The 27842-nt window shown below is 38.0% G+C and overlaps 1 protein-coding gene across 1 annotated transcript in view; it reads left to right on the top strand.

The window, feature by feature from the left end:
* Positions 1–1801: 1801 nt before the first annotated feature.
* Positions 1802–27842, top strand: part of EPRS (glutamyl-prolyl-tRNA synthetase) — a 68363-nt gene continuing 42322 nt past the window's right edge. The window contains exons 1-13 of the mRNA XM_029228428.1: positions 1802–1970; positions 5709–5793; positions 8731–8830; positions 9690–9846; positions 11132–11271; positions 12552–12646; positions 16198–16324; positions 17023–17215; positions 19057–19228; positions 20635–20868; positions 21949–22033; positions 22468–22527; positions 26931–27041. Coding sequence (XP_029084261.1) covers positions 1925–1970; positions 5709–5793; positions 8731–8830; positions 9690–9846; positions 11132–11271; positions 12552–12646; positions 16198–16324; positions 17023–17215; positions 19057–19228; positions 20635–20868; positions 21949–22033; positions 22468–22527; positions 26931–27041 — 1605 coding nt within the window. The 5' untranslated portion in view covers positions 1802–1924. The remainder of the gene's footprint in view (positions 1971–5708; positions 5794–8730; positions 8831–9689; positions 9847–11131; positions 11272–12551; positions 12647–16197; positions 16325–17022; positions 17216–19056; positions 19229–20634; positions 20869–21948; positions 22034–22467; positions 22528–26930; positions 27042–27842) is intronic.

Raw genomic sequence — 27842 nt, 5'->3', positions numbered from 1 at the left:
AAGTCCTCAAAGTCAATTTTGTATCACTCCCCACTGCCCCAGCAATCAATGGCTTTCTGTCCTTTTCCCTGTACCAATTATGATAGAGTAGGAAGGACCCATAGTATGTGCCAGGCATTGTGGGGAATCCAAGGATGTCTGTAAGATAAGGTTTCAGCAAACAAGAATGTGGAGAGCTAGCAGAGTGTGCAGAAGGGAAATCAATTTCAACAAAGAGGTAGAAAGGTGCCGTATACATAGGATCACCTGGGGGACTTGATAAAATGAGATTATGGATCCCAGCCCTACAGATTCTAATAGGAAGGTAGGGGTAAGGGGACTGGTCCTGTTCTGATGCAGGTACCTTACCTATTCTGGAGGATAGCCATACATAAGACGGAGCCATCTCTGATAGTGGGTTAGGACAGGCACGGATAACGCCTCTATAGCTGTATTAAGCACTCAAGGTTCATATTTAGTTTAAGCAACACTCACTTCCTAGTGATAATAGAGATGTCTTTGGGAAATTGAGGTATTTCTGTAATCAGTCCTTGGTCCCTTAAGCTCTAATACCGGCCCCTGGAGTATGCTTGCAGAACACTCGCCAGCACACAAGTCACAAGGTTTAAGAGGAGGACAGACAACCCTCTAAAAGGCACGCTTGCACAGCCCAGGCAAACAGAGCCAAGACAAACTGGGGCAATGGCTTTTAGCATTGCCTTTTATAAATAAACCCTTTATTATTCAAGTAGGAAGATCACTTTTTAAAATATTCTTCTTTTGAAAGAACTGAGGAAACATGAGAAAAACCTCCCCCATCCCCAGTGTAAACATGGCTGTTGGTCTACATGCTTCCAGGACTTATTTTGTGTTTACATACAGTGCCCCCCCAACAGTATGATCTCTGGTGGCCTCGGCCTGCAGTGGCTTGAAGCAGGGTTTCGGTTCCCGGCCAGAGATTGAGGTTGGGTCACAGAGCGCCAAATCCTAGCAATTAGACCGGTGGTCAGTGACAAAACCCTGGCCGTTCGGCTTTGCAGAAAAGAATTCCCACAAAGACAGAAAGCAGTGAAACAAGTCAAGTATTTATTAGGAGGAAAAGGGTACAGTACATGTGGATAGATACACGGGAGGACTCTGAGAGAGTCGTGCCCTTGGCGTAGTTTAAATCACTAACGAGGGGCATTTCTTCCGGGTTCCCTTTGGCCAATCATTTTGATTCTCCTGGTTCTGAGTCCATGTTTGGTTTATCTCACGTTCCTCCCATGTGCACACGCATCTCTCAGCCAAGATGGATTCCAGCGAAGAGGCCTATGGGCAGCTTGGCATCACTCCCCTTTTGACCTCCAAGGAGCTCTCTAGTCGGGAAGGTCTCCTCGACTTCGAGAAGGAGAAATAGGTGGTCTCTTATCTTTTACCTGTGCAGGGCCCAGCCTCCTCTCTTGACTGCCCTGCTATTGGTATTTCGGGGTTTCTGTCCACAGGGAACGAACTCCAATTAATCACCCTGGGGGCGGGGCGCCCATCTACCTCCTGCCTCAAGTATACCACCCGTTTGTGCGTTTTGTCTTGGGCTTCCGGTGAACGCCCATTACACTGCAGAAACCGTCTTACCACTTACTTTGCTCGCTTTACGAACTGTCGAAAAATGTCGTGAGTTTCAGCGTCTCTCCCCCTTCAGCGGCTTGAAGCTGCACGTTGGCCCTCGTGACCCTAGATGCCCGGGGCACGGTCGAAGGTCCCCCGAGCAGCCGCCAGACGGCTGCGGCGGGCGGTGATGACGCACTGTGCTGTGCGCCAAGACGCTGGCTGCGGCGCGGGGGAGGGGCGAGGGCTTCCGCAGCGTCAGGCGTTCGCACACGTTGCACCTTCTCGCCTTGGGCGAGTCGGTGTTTTCGGGTGGCAGGGCAGGCGCACTGATAGATAGACCGGCGGAGCAGTGCAGATGGCGACGCTCTGTCTGACTGTGAATTCGGGAGACCCTCCGCTGGGTAAGGGCCCGGGGCCGCCAACCTGTGTGGGTTGCATCAGCCCGGGAGGGTGCGGGGCGGGGAAAGTCGCCGCGCCCAGTCTTGGCGCAGTGACGGTCACGGTCTGGGAGGTTAGGCCTGCCTCTCACCCCCGAAGTGTACACGGGGTAGGCTCCGCGCCCCTCGCCCTATGTCCCTGCCAGGTGGATTTGCTCCTGAAGACGTTTTTCTGGGGCGTGGAGGTGGGCGCTGTGTGAGCCGGGGCAGGGCCACCCGAGGCTCAGCTTCGGACCTTCTCTCCCAGAGGGATGACTCCCAGCTTACTCTCCTCTCCTTTTTAGAAATGATGTCTCCTGGAGACCGAGCACCGGACGTAGAAATAACATTTTTAAAACTTGAAATCCCATTACTTCGCTCCCCCTCTTTTAGCGTTTTCCCCTAAATCCACTTATCTTTACCTCCCTTCCTTCGTCCTCAGAAAAGATCTTCAACCCCCTTGACTTAACTTTTCTTTACGTTTCATTGGGTTCAAAGGGAACGAGGAAGATGGTCGTAGAAGCGTTTAAAATTTTAACCGAGGTTGCATTTATATTAATTAAAGGTTGAAGGGTGATTGCTGGAACACCCAAGTACACTGCGGACTGATGGGGTTGGTTTACTACACATCGATGGAGGTAGTAAACGTCAGAGAAAAGGTCGGACTTGTCATCTTCCTGATACATCTTAAATTCGATTTGGAATTGCATTTTCAACGTGGCCAAGGTTACTGTGGATAGATAGCTTAGACTTTCTGCTGTTTTTTTCTATTGTTTTCAGAAATTACACAAAATAATCAGTTTATTGAGCTCATATTTGCTAATGCATTTCTTAACATATGCATGCAAGTACTTTCCTAATGTTTGAGAGGCCTAGACTTTTAGATACAGTTGCCCACATAGGGCTGATGATTACGCAGTACATTCTCATGACAGGGTGTTTAGCGTCTGTTGGAACAAAAAACACAATTTAATAGCCATTTAAAATACTTGTAAAAATGATCTTTTAGCATATTGGTTCAAGTAATTATGGGCTAACCTCACACAAATCACTGAACTCTGAAAGAACTGGGTTTGATTCTGCAGTTGGAAAGCACTAAACAGTGTGACCTCATGGTTAAGGGCAACGACACTTGCTTCTTGGAGACCAGGTCCATCCTGACTGCCACTTACTAGTTGTGGAACCTTGGCAATTCCTTTTTTGGCATCTCCCACTGTTTCCTTGTTTGAGAAACATGGAATAATATCTCCCACATACAGTTGCTTGCCAGAATCAAATGAGACTGCAGGTCAAGTTCCTGACACACTGTAGATACTCAATAAATAGCTGTCGTTTTTACTGATGTAATTTAGAAAATCACCCTGAATATGATAGATCTGTTTCCTTAGTGAATTATAATACTGAGAATCACATCTGCCAGTATACTGGAAGTGGGTCTTAAAGAAATTTGTTGTCATTGTGAACTATAGTCCAATTATAGAATATATGTTTCTATTTGCTTCTCTCCCTCCTTTTTTTGTTTTTGATTTAATTGTTCCCAATTGTTTAATTCAAATACATTCTGTTTTTAAATAATCAATATAATTAGATGAAACATTCAGAAGAACAGATTGCATTGTGAGAATTTCCCTTATTTTATATGCATTCACCATTTTTTTTTAATGTTAAAATAAGTTCACACTTAAAAAGGTATAAGAATAGAACAAAGAACACTTTTTCTCCAGTGCCTTTGAAGAGCATACTGCAGGTAATGATGCTTCAACACCCCAGAATACTCCAATATACATCTCTCTTAAGTAAGAAAACTCTATATGACTTCACAGGACCATTAAAATCAGGAAATACACATTGATACAATTCATCCATCTTCGTAGTGCAAGGATCAAAATCTAGGATCATACCTTGCACCTACTCATCACGTCTCCCCAGTTTCTTTCAATCTGGGATGGTTTTTTTAGTCTTTCATAGGTTTAACCTCTCTGGAGATTACAGGCCGCTTACTTAAAGAATGTCCCCTGATCAGGTGTTTCATGGTCCCTCATGACTAGATTCAGGCTACAGATCTTTGGCAGAAATAGCATAGAAACAATTCGTTGTTCTTCATTGCAGCCCAATAATTGGTACCTGAATTTTTCCCATTACTGATGATCTAATCTTGAGTACTTAAGATGGTGTCTGACAGCTTTCCCCACTGCAGAGTTTTCCATTTTGCAGTTAACGGGCATTTTGTGTGGAGATGCTCTGGTACCATGTAAACATTTCACTCCCCATCAAACCTTTACCCACTGGATTCAGCATCCGTTGGTGCTTCCTGCCCAACTTGATTATGATTAAGATGATGCCAGATGGTGACCTTCCATTCTGCCGTTCTTTCCACATGTATTAGTTGGCATTTTTTTCTGAGAAGATCTTTTTCTCGTTTAAAAAAATTCATAGCAAAATATACTTAATAGGTTATACTCCGAATTATTTTTCATTTTCTGTTTTTAAAGTTAAAAATTTTTATTTTTAAAATTAGTTTTATTGAGTTACAAGTTGCATATAATAAAGTTTGCCACTTTTAAGTTGTAAATTGATTGACAGATGTGTACAGTGTGTAACCACCAAAATAATGAAATAAAATACTTCCCTCACTTCAGAAAGTTCCCTCATGCCCCTTTGCAGTCAGTCCCCTTCCCCCATCTCTGGCCCTTGATAGTCACTGATCTGCTTTCTGTCACTATTTTTTTCTGCTTTTCCTAGAACTTCATATACATTGAGTCATATGAAACTATTCTTTTGTACATAGGATAGTTCTTTGAGATTCATCTATCTCGTTGCCTGTAATAGGAATTCAGTTTCAAAATTTGCTGTATAGGATTCTTTGGTGTCGGTACTCTAAAACTTAGATTATTTACTTTAGTGGTTAAATTGGCTCTATTTGCCACTGGGAGCCCCTCCAGGCTGACCTCTGTGTCCTTTTGGCATATCTCTTATCATTCTTTGAGTACTTCTTGCTTTCTAGCACAGTGAAATTTTCCAGGTTTATCTTGTACCTTCCCTACCACAGCCCTGTCTCCAGTGGAGCATGGTATTTAGAAACCAGTATCTGGTTACCAGTTGTCCATCTTAGATAAATTAAGGACAACGGATTAATGAATATTTAGTAAACTTTATGATGCGTTGAGAGGCACGTATCACTGTTTTAGAATATGAGTTCTGGACTGCCGTAGACCTGCGTTCAAATCCTGACTGCCACATATTAATCAAGGACTTTGGGCTAGTTATTTAACCCCTCCAAGCCTCAGTTTTCTCTTCTATAAAACAGAGATAAAGGTGCCTACCTCTTAAGGTTACTACAGAGATTAAAAATGATAATGAATGTAAGGCATTTAGCACAATCCCCACCGCATAGTAATCACTCTAATACTATCAACAATAGCTTTTATGCAAAGAACTATTCTAATTTCTTCTTTTCTCCTGAGAGAGGGAAAGATTAATTTCAGTGTCCCTAACTGGACACTGAGTATATTCAAAAGCAGTTGGATTATGCCAGGGAATGGTTTCTGGTTTGTTACTTCTCCAAGACCAGAAGGCCATACTTTGCGTCTACAGACTCTAGGGAAAAATGTTTACTCCTTGCAGGTCTTAATACTGGTTTGTTGACTCATTCTCATTGCTTTATGATTCAGGTTTTAAATACCACATTGTTTATAAAGAGAAATCTTTTCATCTCATTTTTAGGAGCTTTGTTGGCAGTAGAACATGTGAAAGACAACGTCAGCATTTCTGTTGAAGAAGGGAAAGAGAATATTCTTCATGTATCTGAGTAAGTGCTTTTATATCTGGTTTTCAGTACTGAACAGCGTTTTTAAAATATTTAGGATTAAATGTTGTATGCTTGTTTCACTTGCTAACTGGTAAACGGTCCCTAAAAAGAAATATACTTTCTTCCTAATTCTAAAAGAACTATATCCAGAGACATATCTGTCAGCACACTATCTGATCATATATCTAATCTGTCAGAAAGAAACTAGAGATGTACAGAAGGATTTATATATATGGGTTTTTAATTCTGTTGTAATGTATTCTGGTGGAAAATTGGAAGTTTTTAAAACCAGTAATAATAGGAAATAAATTTGGTAAGTCCACAGCATAGAATATTAGGCATCTGTGAAAAAAAGGCTTATGAAGAATTTTTAATGGTGGATATGTTCATAATCTAATGTTAGTAAAAAAGCAAGACATAAATGTAAAATTACATATCTACAAAGAAAAAAATGAGAAGTATACAGCACTTTTAATATTATTTCTTTCTGAGTTTTGGAATTGTGGGGTTGTTTTTTTCTTTTTGCTTCTCTGTGTTTTCAGAATTTTCTGTAATGAGCATATACTGTATGTTCTTGATTAAGATGGATTATTTGCATCCCAGGATATAGGGAAGATTGCATGCCCTCGGACTTATCTCTTTCTTTTGGAACCCACTGAAAAGAATTTAAAAGAACTGGGAAGGGAAACATTCTCTTGTTTAACGAAACTAAGGAATAAACACAACATGGTTTCAGATCCTTTTAAGAATATTTTGCCAGATGGTGGAATTTGGACCACATTGAAAGAGGGTTTCAAGGGTATTCTCAAGCAAGATGCAGAATTCTGAAATGGTTTAAATGGTCTATAATAAACTGACAGAAAGACTTGTATTGGGGAAGGGCAACATATGCAACGTATACAACGTATGTATGATTGCTCTTCATGTACAATTTTTACTTTTCCGTGGAATTATTGTTGTTTGCTTTGTTCTCTTCTGAAGCCTTTCTGATTCCTATCTTTTCTGTGTGACTTCAGGAAGTTTGCGGACATCTTCCCTTAGGATTCAGTATTTAGAAATTTCACAATAATATGCTTTAGTCTGGATCTATTTTTCATCTGTTCTTCTGGGTGCTTGATTGCTCCCTTTAATGTGGAAACTTAGAAATCCTCTTTTGGGGAATTAGAAAATATTTTCTGTGATAACTTTCCATTTTCTGTTCTTTATGTGGGTGCTGGGATTTGTCCTCTTATTTTCTTAAAGTGTCACCTTCACTTTCCTTTTTTTTTTTCATTTTTCCTCACTTTCTGGAGAGTTCTTCAACTTTTTTTATTCTGTTTTTCTATTGAGTTTTTGTTTTTGCTGTTACATTTTTTGTATCTGAGCTTTCTATTATTTATTATCTAGATATAGTATCCTGTTCTTATTTTACGATTGCACTGTGTTTTGTTTTGATTTTTCTTTTTTGCGGCACGCGGGCCTCTCACTGTTGTGGCCTCTCCCGTTGCGAAGCACAGGCTCCAGACGTGCAGGCTCAGTGGCCATGGCTTACGGGCCCAGCCGCTCTGCGGCATGTGGGATCTTCCCGGACAGGGGCACGAACCCGTGTCCCCTGCATCGGCAGGCGGACTCTCAACCACTCCGCCACTAGGGAAGCCCTGCACTATATTTTTTCATTGCTCAGAGGAAATTTATTCACTTACTTTTAAAGTTTTCTATTCCTTGATTTGTTCAGTTTACATCTGTGTGTTTGTTTTGGTTGCTACCTTTTAAGTTAAAGGCTTTCTTCAGATATTTGGTAACTTCTTATGGCTTTCTTAGATTTTAACTGGGAGAGTAAAGCTATTTACAAGTTCTGAACTCCAAGGTGAGCCTGTCAGTTCTGAGCTTTACTCTGGGGCGATCTGACTGAGCTGCTCATTTGAAGGAACTTCTGGTGTTAGCATCCTTGGTTCTTTTCTTCCTGGGTGGATCAGATTATCTGTCCAGAGACGACTTTCAGTCTCCTGTTCGGAAGGTGAAGGAGAGCTGGTGCCAGAATATTTTGGGAGCTGAGGGTGGGAAGAAAGCTGAGGATCTCAGCATCCAGTATACGTGTATTCTTTTATTCTCTTTGTTACCTCTATAGCCCAACTTGCACCTGTGCCAGATTTCCCCCATTTGAGAGACCCTCTGTTTTAGTCTTTAGAGAATAAGGCTCCGGTTTTTGCCAGGATTGGGTAAGGGGAGTAGCCAAGCTCTGCAGCATAGGGTTTGGAGCTATCTGTGTTTCTGACTGATTTTTAAGTAGACTTTCAACCAAGCCTCCTTATTTTAGTCCCAATTCACTCTCACTTCCAAGGATACCTGGTTTCATTGATTCGTAAGTCTTTAGAGGATTCTAAAATTTAAATTGGGTTGGTTTTCAGCTTTGTCCACTGTCCAGTTAAGATTCAGTTTTTTCAGGCCTATTAACTCCATCTGCTTTCTAGCTTCTGAAATTTTACTGCTATTGTCTCTTCTCCTTAGTCTCTTTTTCCTTATAGGATCAGTTTTGATGAGGTTTGATCTACCATGTTTACCTGCAAGTTGATAAAACCAGCTTCTTTATGACGGTATATCCTTGGATTCATTGCCTTGATTTATTTTAAATCACTTTATTCTCGATATCCCAATTTTCATATTTTCACCACTGAATAGACATGTAGAAACCAATAGTTAGAAAGATAGATAGAAACCAATAGGTAGTCTACTCTGAAGTGAATTATTGGATTTAGCTGAACATCTCAAAACAAATTAGAATTTGATAGAACAGAGTAAAGAACAAATTGGATCTATTTTTTTTTACTATACTAGAAAATACATGGCATATATTTGTCTCTTTTATAAGATTTCTATTTTTACATTTTTCATAAGTCTCATGACTTACTGATTTGCTAGAGCCACAGTAATATTTTATCTCATACTCATATATTCTAGAAATGTGGTATTCACGGATATAAATTCCATACTTCGCTACTTGGCTAGAATTGCAACTACAGCTGGGCTGTATGGCTCTAACCTGTTGGAACATACTGAGGTAAGGAATGAACGTTTCCTTGGGTGTGTTTTATTTTGTTTTGATTTAGGCTTTGGCTCTTTTGCGAACTTCATTTTATTGTTGGCTTATGGACTATTACTCTATTTAAGGATATTAACAGAGTGTTAATCAGAGACCAAGTTAAGGAATTCTCATCTGTTTTTATTTTCAGAAAAAAAAGTCTTAGCTCCTAAGTTTGCACTTTCAAACCCATACCAGCTGTTGGGTCATTTAGTGCTGTCTTCCTCTTCCTGGATTCCTGGAATTTCATAGCTGGATGTGACTGCAAAGGTTGTCTTATGCTCTTATGCAGCTTTCTTACCTGGCAGATGAGGCAGCAGTTCTTGAAAAGTTACAAGGGCTCAGGGTCACACACATTTTCCTTTTTAAGTATATACCTTATTAACTATAGCAGTAGTAGATTAACTTTCAATACGGCACTTTAGATGCCTTTTTTTTCCCGTTTGTATTCAGCTCTAACTTCCTTAAATCTTACAAAATTCAGAATACAAAGAATAGTTTCCAAGTATTTACTTTTAAATTCTGCAAGTGGATGAATCTGTTTGGCTGGGTACTGTCTGTTGCATTCGGTCAGGCTCGTTATTCCTTTCTGCTTCCAGTTCTCATATTTTCCTTTTTCTTCCCTGAAGTGCCTCTTCACACCCCTGCAAAAAAAAAAAAGAAAACAGAGAAAAATAACCATATGTGTTTAAGTGCCAGTTTAGATCCCAGGCAATTACAGTTAAATCCACGTAATGGTAAATTCTGTAATTGAGATGAGACAGGCATGGTTCTAACTGAGGTTGTTTGTTTGCTTGTTTGTTTAACTCTAAACCCTGGGATGCATTTCTTTTCACAGATTGATCACTGGTTGGAGTTTAGTGCTACAAAATTGTCTTCATGTGATTTGTTTACTTCTGCAATCAACGAACTCAGTCATTGCCTATCTCTGAGAACATACTTAGTTGGAAATTCCTTGAGCTTAGCAGATTTATGTGTTTGGGCCACCCTAAAAGGTATCAGTAATTCTTCTTGAAGAATTTCTATTTTAATTAATATTTTGCTGGATAAGAGGTACATATATTTCTACGTATATGAGCATCTATCTACCTCATGGCAGTCACTTAGGACTTTCTCACAAAGGAACGACCTCCCTGGCTATTTTATTCCTCTCCGGTTACAGGAATTCCCCATCCTCTGCTGTCCCTGGAGGTTGACCCCATCTTGCTACTGCAGCTCCTCTCTTGCCTTTGGAGCTGGCCTTGTTCCTCATCCCATTTATGTCAGCACCTTTTCTGTCTCAGCCATTACTTAACTCCAGTTACTGTTGTTTCTGGTTGTTCAGTATGTGTGTGGGGTGCGGGGTGAGCTGGAGTTGTTTCTCTGGGAGGTCACTTTTTCCATCTTCTATGAGTAGTTAGAATATGGGATTGATGAGAGACACAAAGGGGGCTTGAATTTTGTTAGTTTATTTAAAAAACAAAAAAACCCTGCAGCAAATATGCCAAAATGTTTTATCATTCTTTAAATCTGGGTTATGTGAGCATTTTAAAAATTTCTTTAATATACTCTGTACCTTTTTTTTGGGCCACGCCCCGTGGCTTGCAGGATCTTAGTTCCCTGACCAGGGATACTGAACCTGCGCCCTCGGCCATGAAAACATGGAGTCCTAACCACTGGGCCACCAGAGAACTCCCTCTCTGTACTTTTTTTTGTGGCTTAACCTTTCTCCAAATTAAATTAAATTGTTATAATAATAACCAATGTAAAATGAAGGACTTTCCTAGCTAGAACTTTTCATCTGTAGGTTTATGACATTTTGGTCTTTCGATTTTTGAGTTAATGTTCATAAAAGGAAGATAATATCTTATGGAGGTAGCTTTGTGATGCTAAAGAATTACGTAAACTTTCCTTCAGTACCATTTTTGATATTACAACTGAAGAAAAGAGCTACTTCTTGATCTTGATTTTTATTTTGTTCTCTAGTGGATCCACTTAAAGCTTTTCCTCAATTATGAAATGTAGCATTGGCCTTCTAGTTGGGTGTGTGGCAGTGGTGAGGGCAGGATTTAAGATTCACTCTAGTGAACTGAAATGAAAAAATATTTTAAATTAATTTTTGTGAATTCTTGAAATATGTTGAAGTATTAGAAATCACTTCCATGTGTACCCAGATTTTTAAAATTGCATTATAGAAGCACAGCTTTAAGCCATCTCATTTACTTAAATTAACCACGACTGGAACTTTGCTTTTGAATTTGCAGATATGTTGAATGGTTTTAAAATTATGTTTGCTAATAGGAAATGCTGCATGGCAGGAACAGTTGGAAAAGAACAAAGCTCCAGTTCATGTAAAACGCTGGTTTGGTTTTCTTGAAGCCCAGCAGGCCTTCCAGTCAGTAGGCACCAAGTGGAATGTTTCAACAACCAAAGCTAAAGCGGTAAGCCTTTAAAATTTTTTTTAATGCTCACATCTTGTCTGCCTGAGATCTTAGATCTGAAAAGAAAATTATGTTCATAGTTTGGTTGTTTGTTTTTTTTTTTCCTGATCAGTTAAAAAGGATCTTCTTGGAAGAATTTGTCATTGTTGAGTCTTGGCTTGCCTTTAACTGCTTGCCTACGTTAAGCCTTAATCTTCATAATTATATTTCTAGATGATTATGATCATCCAGTGTGCGTCCCTTAGGAAATCCAAAGTCCAAGTAACTTAAATTATTTTATAACTATACCATCTTTTCTTCCTCCCAGATTTTCTATTCTCTGGGTTTTGAACCATTGTGACCTTTGAGTCCTGGGGTTCTGTAGAGCCTTTTTGTTGATTCTGTAGGAAGACGTGACATTGAATACAGTAGAAAAAGGCCTTTCCCCCAATTACAGTCGCTCTACTTTGATCTGTTTACATATTACAGAGAATATGTTTACATATTTACATATTACAAATTTTACTCTGATGCTGTACAATTTGAAAACTGTTGTCTGCTTGGGTAAAGACACCACAGTCACCTCAGTTGTTCTGAGAAAGTATTCACCACTTTCCACCTCTAACTGGTCAACAAGTTCCATTATTATTTCTTGTATCTATAGATTTGTCTTCTATCTCCACTGCTGTTGATTTTTATTGAGGCCTCATTACCCCCAGTTTGTTTTAAGACCATAATCTCATCACTGAACTTCCTTTTGTTTTTTGGTCTCTTCTTTTTTCTCGTTGAGACTTTGCAGTGTACTGGGTATAGTTTTAGAAAATACAGATAAGTAATTCCATACCCCTGAGGATTCCCCACTGCGAGAAACATAAAAGTCAACCTTATAAAGGCCTTCATGTTTTGGACTTAATCGACTATCAGCGTCTTGCCTACCCACTCAACATGCACTCCTAACATTGCACTGCTCTTCCCTGACTTTGAGTCTTACCTGTGCTGTTATTCCTTTTCTTAGAATGACTGCCCTTGTATACTCTCCATCTGATATGTTTGCATTTATTTTTCAAGGTGCAGCTTGGTTCTTGCCTCCTTTTAAGCATTTTCCTGAGGACCCTAAATGCTGTTGGTTAACTTCAACTGATTTTGAATCTTCAAGTGCAGGGACAATATTCTAGCCAGTTTTTTCTCATAACCAAGCTTGGTGCATAGTGGGTACTGAGTAAGTATTTGTTGAATGAATTTATTCTTTAAACATTTAACCATGTAACTATTTTTGTTGTTGTTGTTGTTCTGCTTTTCAGGTACCTGAGAAAAAGCAAGATGTTGGGAAATTTGTTGAGCTTCCAGGTGCTGAGATGGGAAAGGTTACCGTCAGATTTCCTCCAGAGGCTAGTGGGTAAGAAAATATACCTTATAATTGGATACATTTAGTGGAAAAGCTTTAAGACAGTTATCAAATACTTTAAAAATCAATGGGTTAATATATAGAAGGAAATAAGTAAGATTTTAATTGTGGGAGTTAAAATTCTAAACATCTTAATAGTTTTAAAATTATTGATAGTTAATTTATAAAAAGTTTGTAGTTTTCGCTTATTAAAGCAATAGGAAAAATAACATTTTAATTTTATTCCAGGCAGAATTTTAATTGTAAATAGAAAAACATCCATTAATAGAAAGGCTTAAGTTTTATTTACATTTTGAGATTTTGGGGGTATCTTTTAATAAGGGTTTGTATTTGTACCCTGAGCAATCCTTTCAGTTAGCCGAAGAAGTTATGGTAGACGTATTTTAAGTTATTTTTTTTCCCAAATAAAGTAAGTAGAGTCCTGAAAAGCCCATTCCTATTCATTAGTTTCCACTATTAGTAGGTTTCAAAACCCTTTTCACTTTTGGCAGCCATAGAAAATAATAATATATGACTAGCTTGTTAGGGAAAAGGACTGCTGTGGCTGGAGCCACCGGCATGGGTCTGCCTGGGTCCTTGCCCAGCATTCCCCAAGGCTGAGGGCAGTCTCTGCCTTTGCACATGTCAGTCTCTGTGACTCATGCTGGACGAACTTTGTAAAAGAACCCTTCCGGTGATGCTAATATAATAAAATGCCTTTTGTTAAAGCAGTTAGCCTCAGGAACTTAGCCATTGGGAAAGTATTGTGTCATGTTTTACACATGAGATGGTTTTTTTCCCCCAAATTTTGTTTAATTTCAGATTTTGTATTCTATAGCCAAATTCTTACCCATCTGTGATAAAATGGAGTATGTAGACAGTAGGAAGTGGCAGATAAGGAAGCTATTTTATTTTAGCTGTTCTTAATATAGTTCTTCACAAGCTATTTTATAAGTGCCATTAACAGCAAGCCAGTTTTAGAATTCCACATTTTCTCTCTGCTTTTCTAAGTTTGCCGATTTAGGTGGTGAAATAAAGGACAGGTAGAAGGAGATGAAAGGGAAATAACGGTTCTGGGAAATACACAGACTGAATCATTAAATGATTGATTGATAGCTAAGTGGAGTCAGTCATAAATAATACTTATTTTACATAGTTTAATTCCCTCAGATATCCTGGGTCCCTACCACCCAATATTCTGCTCTTGTGTTCTTGGTGTGAGAGGTCATGGTTGTTCCGTTGGGTAGTGACTTTAATGGTTTGATAAAAGCTAGTTTTTTAGCCATGGCTGTTTATAGCTATGCCATTTGAACATTTGTCCCTTTTGAATCTTTTTATATTTTCTGTCACTCTCACTTCTTGGAATAGTGAGCTCCTCATATTTATTATTTACTGTATAAAATATGTTTATTTGTTGTGAGTTATGTCATTTCAGTCCAACAGTTGAATACAGTTTTGGAATTTGGAATATAAGTCAGTGTTCAGGTTTAAAAACATTCATAATTTTGATCCTATCTCCTTATACTGCAAAACAAGTCTTCTTTAATTGGTTTTTTAATCATTTTTTTTTCCTGTGTCTTTCATGAAGGCCAGAAGGCTTGAATTTTGCCTTTTATTCATATTCATAGCTAACACATAGATAGCATCTGTTATGGGCAGGTACTTACCAAGCACTTTACATGTAGTAACTTGTTTAATCCTGTCAGCCCTGTGAAGAAGGCACTGTTATTATCTCGTTTTCCAAATGGTTTCAGAAACTGATTCATACAACGTTTTAGCAGCTTGCCAAATCCTAACCTACGCTGTCTGGCTCTGGAATCCATATGACTGAAAATTATGTGCCTATGTCTGTTTTGTGTGGGAAAAGCCCAGTATAGCATCAGTACTAACTAATGCAGCATGGAACATAGTTTTCTTTAGCTCTCCTGATGTAGTTGTCTCTTGAGCCAATTATTTTACTTACCTTGTGAATATTTTATAGTCCTGTTAGCTTTTTGAGGTTTAGAATTGTTAGAATTGCACACATTATTTTAGATTCAGAGATAGTATCTTTAAGTGTAATAGTTTGATTTCATCACACCTCTTAGGGTAATTCCTGTATGTAAAGCACATTAACTGTCAATTAGTAGGTAGTCAGTGATTATTAGTCTTCTTTTTTCTCTTCTTAACATGTTATTGGGTGTAGCACTTTCAGTGAAAACTGCACAAAGTATTTCTGTTTCGTTTTCAGAACTCACAGTCCTTTGTTTTACTTTTAATAAACCTTAAATTTTAGAGTAGTTTTAGATTTATAGGAATATTGCAGGAAAAAAAAGAAACCCCAAAAGTTACCTTGTACCTGTACCCAGTTTTCCCTAATGTTAACTAACATCTTACATTACTGTGGTACCTTTGTCACAATTAATGAACCAATATTGATATATAGTTATTACCTAAACTCCATACTTTTTTAGATTTCATTAGTTCTTCCCTAATGTCCTTTTTCTCTTCCAGGATCTCATCTGGGATGCTACTTATGGTGCTTTATTTTATGCAGAAAGTTTTGAGTAACCCTAAATGCATTGCATTGTACTTGTCTGCATTAACCTATGCATATAAACTCTTTAAAATTGAATCATTGACCTAGAATGCTGTGTGACTATCTAAAGAAATAGACTGATTTTAGAAATGATATAAAGACATATCATTGTACTTTTCCCTCCCGGAGCTCTTGATATCAGCTGAGATCAGAGGTGTGCATGAAACTAGGTGACTGTAGAGCAGTGCAACTGTGGCTGCTGTTATTGATGAAAAGTGTATTTTCAACAATAGTGGTTTAGGATATTGCTTTTTACCCACTTCATTGATAGAGGAGGATGTTGATATGTCATAATATTAACAGTGCCTCTGATTTATTTTATTCTATGTAATGGTCAGCTGCCCATAGAACAGAATAGTGTTTTCATAGGTTGTGATCTGTGGAATATTGGTACTGGATGAGACCTTCAAGATCATTTAGTTAAAATCTTTTCATTTTGGCTTCTGAGAAAACTAAAGCCTAGAGAAGTAAAGTGCTTTCTTGTGGCTTTCTAATTCTCATGTGCTCTTTTATTTAATTGTCACAGTCACAGTGGCATCCTCAGAGGTGCTTCTGTCTTGTTTGCAATGGACGGGCTGCCAGTTCTCAGTAGCATCTGGTCTTAGTAAAGATCCACTGTTGTGTAGCATTGCAAACAGTTTTGGAAGCAGTTTTCCTCTAACTAAATTACCTTTCATTCCTCAGTTAAAAAAAAAAAAGGAAAATAGAGATTAGCCTTAAGGTTGTAATGTTTGTAAATAACTTATTCCTTTGTGAGAGTTTACATATGAAATTGTTTCTTATGATTATTTTATAAATGTTGTAGTCTTTTTTTCTTCCTCAGAGGCAGATTTTCTATTACAGTACTTCTTGTTAGCAAATAAAATAAGACTGGAATACCAACTAGAAGGATTTCTGTTTAGTTCTCATCTCCTCAAAAAGGTTAAGTTTAAGTATTTAGTTAAAACATGTTAATGAGTTTCTTTGTAAAATGTTTTTGTTTTAGTTACTTACACATTGGGCATGCAAAAGCTGCTCTTCTGAACCAGCACTACCAGGTTAACTTTAAAGGGAAACTGATCATGAGATTTGATGACACAAATCCTGAAAAAGAAAAGGAAGATTTTGAGAAGGTAATTAAAGGTGTAGTGATGACCCTTTGTCAGTAAAGTTGATTAAAATTAGAGGGTGGCCCGGTACCTTCATGGTATGAAAATTTAAGTTTGTTCTCATAGCTGCTTCTTTTGCTCATCTATATATTCTTTGCCTGAGACCTAAGCCAAGAATTGTTGAGCTCCCATACCAAAAAACGTCAATTTATTTTTTTCCTCCTCAACTGTTGTAGAATTTACTTAAGTGTTACATTTTCCTGCAAGTATCACTTTCTTAAATGAATTGGTCGCTAGAGGCAGGTTTCCTTTTTGTCATATAATTTTATGAATGAAACGAACACTAAGTAGGTATTGGAAAATGTGAAGGTTTCCTAGCCTCTTACATCATCTGTTTAGAAGCACTGTAATATATTCAAAGAGAGGGCAAATAATTGTCAGCATGACCAATAATAATCAGCTTTTCCAGAATAAATGGAAAGCACCATGAGATCAGCTTTCTCAGCTGAAAATTTGGAGGCTAGTGTAATGAATATCTCTCTCTTTTGTTTGTTTGTTTTTTTTTTTCTTTTCTGATCTAATATACAGCTTCCACAGCCATTTCCAGGCTCTGTAAGACTGATGGTGTATTATTACATTTGCCCAAATGCAGTGTCAAGGATTGAAAATACACAAGAAAATGCGAAAGATAAACTGATGGTTATTTTGGATTCTTACTGCAGGTTATCTTGGAAGATGTTGCAATGTTGCATATCAAACCAGATCAATTTACTTACACCTCGGATCATTTTGAAACTATAATGAAATATGCAGAGAAGCTAATTCAGGAAGGGAAGGCTTATGTGGATGATACTCCTGCTGAGCAGATGAAAGCAGAACGTGAGCAGAGGATAGAATCCAAACATAGAAAAAACTGTAAGGCACATTTAGTGTTTTATATTTTAATCGATACTCTTCTTGTATTCTGCTTCTTCAGTAGAAAATGATTTCTGTGAAAGATGATGGTTTGAAACATGTTTGGAAATATCTTTCATATGTTAATTCATCCCTTAGAAATCTTTTCTCTTTCTCTATCATCTTTACGTTGTTATTACTTTGTTAGCATGTGTGTGCTCTCAGCATCTCACTTGTTACCTGTAGTCTTTGCACTGCATTCACTCCATGTAATTCCTTCTGCAGCTTTTTGTAGTTCTCTCAATTTAAATACTTAGCCTTTCTAATTAGAATGTTTGATGATAATGTTAGCCATACCCACATCTTCCTGTCAGCATGTGAGTAAATGTGAATATAATATGTAAGCTTGATGCTACCCTATGTCTGAAATATCACTTAACAAAGAAGCATATCTTTGTTATTACTTGTTCCTGAGCTTCTGAATCTGGCTGTTTTTATTCTGTAATTATGTTCCAGAACTTCCACACTACTATAATTAAATGTTTTTTTTTAAAGTTTTTTAAATTTTATTATCCAGTCTTTTTTTAGTATATATATATATATATATATATATACTTTTATTTTTTAATTAATTAATTTATTTATTTTTGGCTGTGTTGGGTCTTTGTTGCTGCACACAGGATTTCTCTAGTTGTGGCGAGTGGGGGCTACTCTTCGTTGTGGTTCACGTGCTTCACATTGTGGTGGCTTCTCTTGTTGCGGAGCATGGGCTGTAGGCACGCGGCTTCAGTAGTTGTGGCTCGTGAGCTCTAGAGCACAGGCTCAGTAGCTGTGGCACACAGGCTGAGTTGCTCCGCAGCATGTGGGATCTTCCTGGACCAGGGATCGAACCCGTGTCCCCTGCATTGGCAGGCAGATTCTTAACCACTGCTCCACCAGGGAAGCCCTATACTTAAGATAAATCTTGAGTGTCACATTTGGGAAGTGTAGTAAATTCAAAGTGTTATGGAAGTCTTTTTTTTTTTTTTTTTTACCCCCTTTTAAATGTTTCCCTACATTTTCAGATAGTTAACAACTGGACTTTTAGACCTAACCTGATTCTTTGAGAACAGGTAAAGTGTCCATGGTATCTTCAGTAGATTCCACAGAGAATCATTGTTTAACAGTTCTTTCTTATTCATATGGGGCAGGTACCTACCTGACATAGGTAGGACCGTAGTCAGTGGGGATATAGAGTTTTTTCCCTGGGATAAACTTGTATCACTGTTTCTATCATCTCTCATTTTTGGGGATCCAAGAGTATCCTGCTTTCTGCTGGAATGACTGAAGGTGCTTTTGGGGAGCCGAGGGGCTCAGGCTCTCAGCCAGAGATGTGTTCTTTAGATGGGCATGTGCTGCAGTACCAATGCCTGGGCCGGGTCAAACCGGTCTGTCCCATGGGTGTGAGGTGGCAAAGGAACAGAACGCTTCTGCTTCCAACACACAGTGTTAAATTGGAGGGGGCGACTGATCGGCCAGTTGTGCCATGATGGGAACATGGAAAACACTGGCTGAGAGAAGCCTTCAGGCCTTAGACATCGTCTCTTACCCTTCATCAGTGCTACATCAGTGGAATGTATTGACTTCTAAACCAGAGAGAGAGTACGTTTCCTAAGTGTTTTGTGGAATTTCTGCATTAAAAAAACTGCATTTACTCTTGGTATCAAATATTGGAACTATTACGATACTTTTAAACTAGTGGAGTGTGCTTATAAAATCAGAATGTGAAAATTTCTGTCAAATTATAAGGCTGTTAAAATAATTTGAATTCAACCAGATGAGTAATACATTAGATAAACTATAGTATAACTATCATTTTATAGCTGTTGAGAAGAATCTACAAATGTGGGAAGAAATGAAAAAAGGAAGCCAGTTTGGTCAGTCCTGCTGTCTGCGAGCAAAAATTGACATGAGTAGTAACAATGGGTGCATGAGGGACCCAACGCTTTATCGCTGCAAAATTCAGCCACACCCAAGAACTGGAAATAAATACAAGTAGGTGTATTTCACTCATTATGCTCGGTAGCTTACTATGCTTTTGCTTTGATGCTTCTGTGAACATGGAGTAGGGAGTAGCTGCAGAATAGTCAAGAGATCTGGATCTTTGTTCATTCGTGGCCTTCGGTAAAGCATGTAGCCTCTCGTTACTTACCTATCAATTAATGTTATACTAGGTTATGTCTAAGATCATTTCCATCTATAAAAGTCCTTGAGTCTGCCTAAAGTTGCATTTTATGTATTGATCAGGTATACTGTGGTGTGTTTCTTTAGATGAAGATACTTCTTTTCCTATTATAAACTTTGATTCTGCTAGACATAAGTTTATTTGTAAACATGATAGAAGATTTAAAGAAATATGAACAAGAAAGTATCGTGTTTTTTCTAATTTTGGTTAGTTTTCTGTGTGGTTTTCAGGTTAATAGATTTTTTTTTCTTTAAATCTCCCCCACCTGGCCATTAATTTATAAAGTAACCATAGAATATATTTTCTTGTACTTTGAAGAAGCCTACTACATACAAATGCTGAATTGTAACTTCTGAAGAGATTGGTGAATGTAAATGATTTCCTGAGTAGCTAATATAACTTTCTTTACACTTGTGGGTACAGGTATGTGTGTCTGTATCTGGACAAACACTTCATGTGTGTATATATATGTCCTTAATTTTTAACAGGGCAATTGCTCCTTGTTTACTAAACAGATACTTTGAATACATTTGGAAAAGTGAGTTTGGATACACATTTTCAGTATCAGATAATTGCAAAGCATAGTGCAGTAGCATCTTAATGAAGTTGTATCTTAAAAATTAGAAGGCGTAATGCAGTAATACATTTTTAAAAATTCAAATGGAGACTGTGGATGTGTTGTGTACATTATTTTAGACAGAAATTGTTTTTAAGACTATTCCATCTTAAATGGAATTTTAATCAACCTAATAATTTTCTTCTCTTTTACTTGAGAGAGGAGGAAACATTCTATTCTTGAATGCATTTACTTATGAAAGTATTAAACCTAGAGATTTACTTGAGTGTGGGATTAAGATATTGAAAAGCTAAATTCCCTTGAAATTATTATTGCTTCTTACCATGGTATACATTGGCCATTACAGGAATATGATTATAGAATTCACTGCACCAGTATCCAATTGTCTGTTAAGTTGCATATTTGCTTTTGTGTTTGAGTATTGAGTGGGTAACTGAGTCATTGTCCTTAAAGTCTGATTTAAAAAAATGTTTTGATGTACTTTGAGTATTATGAGCCATAACACCTGTTGGTTTTTAAGGAATTCTTACCTTGTAAAGAATTATGTTTTAAATTAGTACTGCTGCTTATAATGCCTAATCTGAGGTGAAAAGGGTAAAATCCTTCACTGATTTTCAACATATTCACTTTTTTTCCTAGTGTTTATCCGACGTATGATTTTGCCTGCCCCATAGTTGACAGCATTGAAGGTGTTACACATGCCCTGAGAACAACAGAATACCATGACAGAGATGAACAGTTTTACTGGATTATTGAAGCTTTAGGCCTAAGAAAACCGTACATTTGGGAATATAGTCGGCTAAATCTCAACAACACAGTGCTATCCAAAAGAAAGCTCACATGGTTTGTCAATGAAGGTCTAGTAGACGGATGGTATGTTTGCTGTTACCTAGAATTTTGAGAGGAAGTCAGGACATGGTATATCACTAATTTTTAAACTGCTTTGAGGGGTGGGGAGGATGAATGGGAGGGGTTGACATGGATAGGGCTATAGGGTTTCTGGTCCTTGTCTTTATTTTATCCAGGTTCTCAGGTACTGCTGTCTTTTGCTTTAATGCAGCAAACATGGAGTGCCCATGTTTGGGCACAAAGATGGAGTCCATGTTTGGGACTAGAAAAAGTTTGAAAATCTCCGTAGCACATTAATAACCTATAGTTTGAAAATCTCTGTAGCACGTTAGTAACCTATATGGGATTTCCATGAGAACAATGAGTATAAAAATTAAAGTCATCTTAGAGGCATGTATCCATGTAAATGAAACCTGTTCAGTTGGGTTACCATACTTATAAGCCTAAGAATTTTTTTTTTTACATGAATTAACAAGTTTAGTTTTTATTAGTATCATGTAATAGTGACACATATTAAATATATATTGAATAATATGTGATTTTAGAGTGTTTTACTGTGGAGCTGAATTTGATAAAGGGGAAGTTTACCTTGGGCCGCATACGAAGGGTGTTATTGCAAACTTACTGAAGTTTGCAGATCTCTGCAGAATATTAATAACCAATGTGTATATTTTTTACAACCCAAAAAGCTTTATAAAGTGTATTTGTACATGAATGAGAGGCTAACCATCTCTTATCTGTGTCTCATGGTCATATGTAGAATAGGGATCTTGTATGTTTGTTAAATAAAAAGCAAATAAAAATGTTGTAATGCATATGTTTTCTGTATTTGAAAATGTCACCTTTGTGTCTCTTTTCAAACGTACTTTTACTGTTTCCAGTAGTGCCTTTATTTTACTGAGTAATTTTTGACTAGTAAGCAGCTTTCTTCTTCCATGAACTTGGGCTCAATGGTATTATGATCTGCCTAATTATTATAACCAGCTCTTAGTCGAAATATTTAACAAACGGAATATAATGTTATGCAATAAGGTGTATTGTACTCTCTGCATCTACATGTTAAATATGTCTTCTTGGTTCTTAAAACTTTGCCGTATTTCCCAGGGATGACCCACGATTTCCTACGGTTCGCGGTGTGCTGAGAAGAGGGATGACAGTTGAAGGACTGAAACAGTTTATTGCTGCTCAGGTGAGTTATAGTTTCTTTTCCAGCTCCTCTGTTTGGATTTTTAAGTATCTAGTAATATCCTTTTAGTCTTTATTACTCCTGTTGTTCTTTCTGTTCTTTGCTTGTTGCTCTTTCTGTTCTTTGCTTGTTGCTTATAATGAGGGCAGAATGTTTTTGAAAAAAACGCTGTTATGATAGTGGAAAATTGAGAATGTCCTAAACTATGCTAGGGTTGGACAGAGGCAGCTGTGGTGTTTTCACCCAGTGAAATCTATGACTGTTGACTCTTAACTGTTCAGGGTAACGAGATTAGTGTGTACAGACTAAGTTTTATATTCCAGTGGAAGTAAACTTGTAAGTGTTGACTGGGTTTATTTTCTGGCATGCTTGACTTAAAGAAAATATTCTGGTTAATACTTCTTGCCCTTTAAGCTGTTCTATTATTGTTTTTCTAGGGTTCTTCACGTTCAGTTGTGAACATGGAATGGGACAAAATTTGGGCATTTAACAAAAAGGTACATGTTTTGACTCCTGGTCCTCTTTTTTTCATGCCTAACTCCTAAGTAATAGATTACGTGTAGAATTCATTAGTGTGCTCATGGCAGGGAAAATTTTGTGAAGAATATTACAGTTTTGCAGAGTTTTCAGGAAAATGGAATGTTTTACTTTTTTAAACATATAAAGTGCATTAAGTCTATAAACGATACCAAACAAGAACAATGATTAAAACAAACTTGGAGTTATGGGGAATGGTAACAGTTTTTTCCTTAAATCTTTTTTGAACACTTTGCATTTCATTTTTCTGCTTTCAAGCTGCGAGCTCTCTGTAAGAAGGTATTACTTAATGCTTTTATTTGCCTTACTTAGCACATAGCTTTTAGCATCTTACATGTTATAACCTGAGATGTTATACAGCTTTGAAGCACAATCACATTTATATGAGACTTGCTTATACAGACCCACTGAAATGCATTATTCCTAGTTTAAAAAAACATGTCCTCTAGTTTTCTTAGTGGCAAAGGGAAGATTTGGCTAACTCCATTCTACTGTTCCCTTGTTTACTGAGAGGACATAGAGTTTTAAAGTTCCAGATTTCATTGAATTGTATTGAAGGTTCATTAATTATAATCCCTGTGTCTTATTGAATCTAGCTTAAAAAAAAAAAAAAGCTGTGTCTTACATAAAAGTCAAATGAGGAATACTGCATATTGACATTGTTAATTGGAAGCAGATGCGTAGACACTATAATAAGGCAAATCATTGAAGTGCCATGTTTTAAACTATGGTTTCTGTGATTGTGTTCTGTAAATTCTTTTTCTTTGTATTGCTGCTTGATCGTGCTGATGCCTTGCCTCAAAAAATAGTTGCTTGTCTCGCATGTGTCTTGAATTTATTTTGTCTTTTGTGTTTAGTCAGTTTTTGGGTACATAATGGAATTATTAATTGGTTCGCTCTGTTGCTGCAGTTACTAATAAATACATTCAAAACTTATAGGCAGAGGTAACATTGGAATACTTTTCATTAATAATCCATGTACATTTAGTTCAAATATAAGAAATACATTTCACTACAGGCCAATAATTCTATAGGGTCTGTTAAATGAACAGCGTATCCCCCTGTCTTCTTTCCTTCCATTTTCTCTCGCTAGATAAATCACTTTCAGCTCTTCTAGATAATTTTTTTGGTATTTATTGCCCATATCTCTAAATGAGATGTGTGTTTTGCTTCTTCTTGATTTTTTGTTTGTTTGTTTGCTTTAGGCATCATCGGTTTACTTTTAACAATGGAAGATGAGGATTTAGGTCTCCTATTTTTTCTCATAACTCGTTGGCTTTCTTGTGGCTAATTGTTTCGTTTTGTTTCCCTCGTTTGTTTAATTTTCTAATTCCGTCTCAGACTCTGCGCAAGTTATCTGAATTTCCTGCCAGAATGTTCACATGCCTCAGGTATTTCAGTTTCACGTTAGAGACGTCTCTGCCCGGGCCTTCGTGCTGCTCACATCTGATCTAGATGAGAGACCTGTTAACTTCTGAAGCCCATCTGTGCTCCCAGGTCAATCTTCCTCATCATCCTGGGAATTCCCTTTGCTTTTCTTCTGTGATGGATCATCTGGTTCTTGGATCTTCCTTCTCTTTTTATTGCCTTTTTGCTTTGCTGTACTATATCCTCTGGTAGCTCCCTGAGAAGGGGAGCATGGGATGAAGATTTTTGAGACTTTTATATGAACAGCTTCCTCACTTTGAAATTTCACAATGATGTGCCTTGGGGTGGGTCTGTTTTCATTCATATCCATTGGAAGAACATGTGGCTTCCAGACTGGAAACTCATTCCGTCAGTTCTGGGAAATGTTCCTAAGTTCCTTCTGTTTCTTTGTTTTTTTCTCAACTATGTTGTCTTTCTCCTCTGTGGAACGTTTCTTGAGCACATGTTGGATTTCCTGGACTGTTGCTCTAATTTTGTTTTCTCTCTTATTTTCCATCTCATCTTTTGGCTCTACTTTCTGGTAGATGTACTCAGCCCTATCTTCTCAACTTTTGTTGAGTTTTTCATTTATGCTGTCATATTTCCAAGATTTCTCGTTTCTGCTTTGAATTTTCAGAATAACTTCCTGTTCCTATTTCATGGTTATAATATAATCAATGGTATTTTTTCTTATATCTTTCCTCCAGGTTGATTTTGTTTTTTCTTTGATATTAAAGGCATTTCTCAGACATCTGGTGAGCCTTGGTTATCTGCTCATCTTTAACACAGGGGACTGAGAGAGGGATTGGAAGCCCTGAGAAAAAGATTGGGCTTGTCAGCTGTGTCTCACTGTAAGATGGTCTGGCTGGCCGGTTAATTGAAAAGCCTCGACGTCAGTAACCTTACATCTCATCTCTTGGACTAGGCAGTTTTTCCAGAGGAGTTTCTTTCAGTCAAGTTGCCAGAAGTGTGAAGGTCTGACTGCCAGGGCTTTGGAACTGACTGGGGAAAACTCTGGGGACTTGACATATAATATCATACATTTTCTTAATACCGTTGTCTCAGAGCAGAACCCTCAGCTTCAGAAGAAGAGTCTCTGGACCTTTTGGAGTAATTTAAAACCACTGATCCAGAGATTTTGAGAATTGTACAATTTTAGAACTGAAGAAGACTTTAAAAATCTTTTAATCCAAGGTTTCCCAAACTTGTCTGATCCTAACCATCCAGTGGAATGCTTGTTTAAAAATAGATTTCCAGGGCTTCCCTGGGGGCGCAGTGGTTGGGAGTCCGCCTGCTGATGCAGGGGACACAGGTTCGTGCCCCGGTCCAGGAAGATCCCACATGCCGCGGAGCGGCTGGGCCCATGAGCCATGGCGCGTCCAGAGCCTGTGCTCCACAACGGGAGAGGCCACAGCAGTGAGAGGCCCGCGTACCGCAAAAAAAAAAAAAAAAAAATTTCCAGACTTTACTTCAGACAATTAGAATCGTTGTCGTTCAGGGTTAAGTGGCATGAAACCCTGTGCCAGCCAGTGCCCTAAGGGATCATTGTAATTAGTCAAGTGTGGGAAACAGTCTTCTGCTCTCTTTGTCAGTTGAGGAAACTGAGCTGCAGTGAACTGAAGTGAGTTTCTCAGGTTGGATTGTCTAGTTTTAGCTTCTTTAAAAGAAGAAATTGTATCTTACTGGCTTAAATACTAAACTGAGTAGTAACAAATTAAATCTGTGATCATTCTAACCCAGTAGAAGCTGAAAGAAGGAACCCTTAACCAGTAAGAATGACTTTTAAACCTCAGGGAAGGGAAGAATGAAACAGTAAGTTTAGAGGGGGGCTGGTGCTGATTTAGTACTGGCATGAAATATAAGCAGGTAAGGAGTAGCAATCAAGGGGAAGTTAGATGGCTTTTCAGACTTTTCTGACTCACCCTCTGAGCATGGTTTCTTCTCTAAGTTCATTCAGAATTTCTGAGAAATACTCTCAAAGCAAACAACAATAACAAAATACCAGCCAAACAATAGCAACAAAAACCCAATATAAACCAAAAGACACAGCCAAGTTTAATTAGCCATACCACTATTTCCTGCATCCTTCTAATGGGAAGAAAATGACTTTCATTACTTTACTTAGCTATTTGACTCCGCACTTGCTTCTGTCTACATTTTTCTTCCAAATGCTTTATTTACTATCTAAATACTGCTGTTGTGATTGGTCATCTTGGATAATTTTAAATTGAATAGTGAAATGAGAAAGATACATCGGATCCAGAAGGGGGTGCTGCTTCTGTTTTGGAGGTAGAGTAGGTTAGAATGTAATGAGTACTACCATTCATTCAGTTAACCTGTAAATATGTGTTGACTACCTGCATGTGCCAGGCCCTTGGGAACACAGTGGTCCCTATATACGTGTGTATATATATAGCATGCAGACCAGTAGAAATACTTGTTTACTTTTAATCTATAGAATTGCCTTATTATAGTGACCTAATGCTGTTCTGCTTTTGATGGTGGTGTGTTGCCTAACACTGCTTATAGAAAATGATACTAAAACACATATTTCTATATTCCTTCAAAAGAGTCTTCTCCAACAATACAAAATGGAGTATCACATTTACCTGTAGGACTGTTACATAACCCCACAGGATAATTTTCCTTTCTAATATCAGAGTTAAAAATTACTTTCAGAATATTTCTAATATGCTTTAACTATTGGTTTCTTTTCACTTGTCAGTAGTTATTCTTGGAAGGGAACTCTAAATCCTTCATGCAGTCTTTGTTTATGATTGTTTTTCTTTCTTCTACTTGACAGCTAAATGTTAGAGAAGAGTTAGCTGGTAAACCAAAAAATTAGTAAATGCAGTAACAAAGAATGCCAGTTGTTATTCCTGTGCTATTACTTATTTTATTGATTAAGTTCTAAAAAATCTCTGAATGTTCTAACACAAGGACGCCTTTGTTGCAGGTTATTGACCCGGTGGCTCCACGATATGTCGCGTTACTGAAGAAAGAGGTGATCCCGGTGGACATCCCTGAGGCCCAGGAGGAGATGAAAGAAGTGGCCAGACACCCGAAGGTCGCTCTCCGGTTTCACCAATGTTGTTCTCTCTGTTAAAGGAGCAGGATAATCAAAAAGAAAAATGTACTTTGGTGGCAATAGCATGATTGGGGACCTTTTTTTTTTCTTTTTGCGGTACGCGGGCCTCTCACTGTTGTGGCCTCTCCCATTGCGGAGCACAGGCTCCGGATGCGCAGGCTCAGCGGCCATGCCTCACGGGCCCAGCTGCTCTGCGGCATGTGGGATCTTCCCGGACCGGGGCACGAACCCGTGTCCCCTGCATTGGCAGGCGGACTCTCAACCACTGCGCCACCAGGGAAGTCCTGGGGACCATTTTTGATCTAGCATTATTTGTCAGGATTTCATACTAATTTAAAAAAATTTTTTTTTCAATTTTTTATACAGTTTTTAAAGGTTACTTTCTGTTTACAGTTATTACAAAATATTGGCTATATTTTCTGTGTTTTACATCCTTGAGCTTATCTTACACCCATTTGTTGTACTTACCACCCCTCACCCCTATATTGTCCTGTCCCCCACCTCTCCCCAGCTGGTAACCCCTAGTTTGTTCTCTGTATCTGTGAATCTGCTTCTTTTTGTTATATTCACTAGTTTGTTGTATTTTTTAGATTCCACATGTAAGTCATATCATATACTATTTGTCTTTCTCTGTCTGACTTATTTCACTTAGCATAATGCCTCCCAAGTCCATCCATGTTGCTGCAAATGGCAAAATCTCATTCTTTTTTATGGCTGAGTATTCCAGTGTGTGTGTGTATGTGTGTTTGTGTTTGTGTGTGTGTGTGTGTACACACCACG

This window comes from Monodon monoceros, unplaced genomic scaffold, assembly GCF_005190385.1.
Source record: "Monodon monoceros isolate NGI ecotype Baffin Bay Population unplaced genomic scaffold, NGI_Narwhal_1 Super_Scaffold_18, whole genome shotgun sequence".
Classification (NCBI taxonomy): domain Eukaryota; kingdom Metazoa; phylum Chordata; class Mammalia; order Artiodactyla; family Monodontidae; genus Monodon; species Monodon monoceros.
This window is presented reverse-complemented; position numbering and strand designations above follow the sequence as displayed.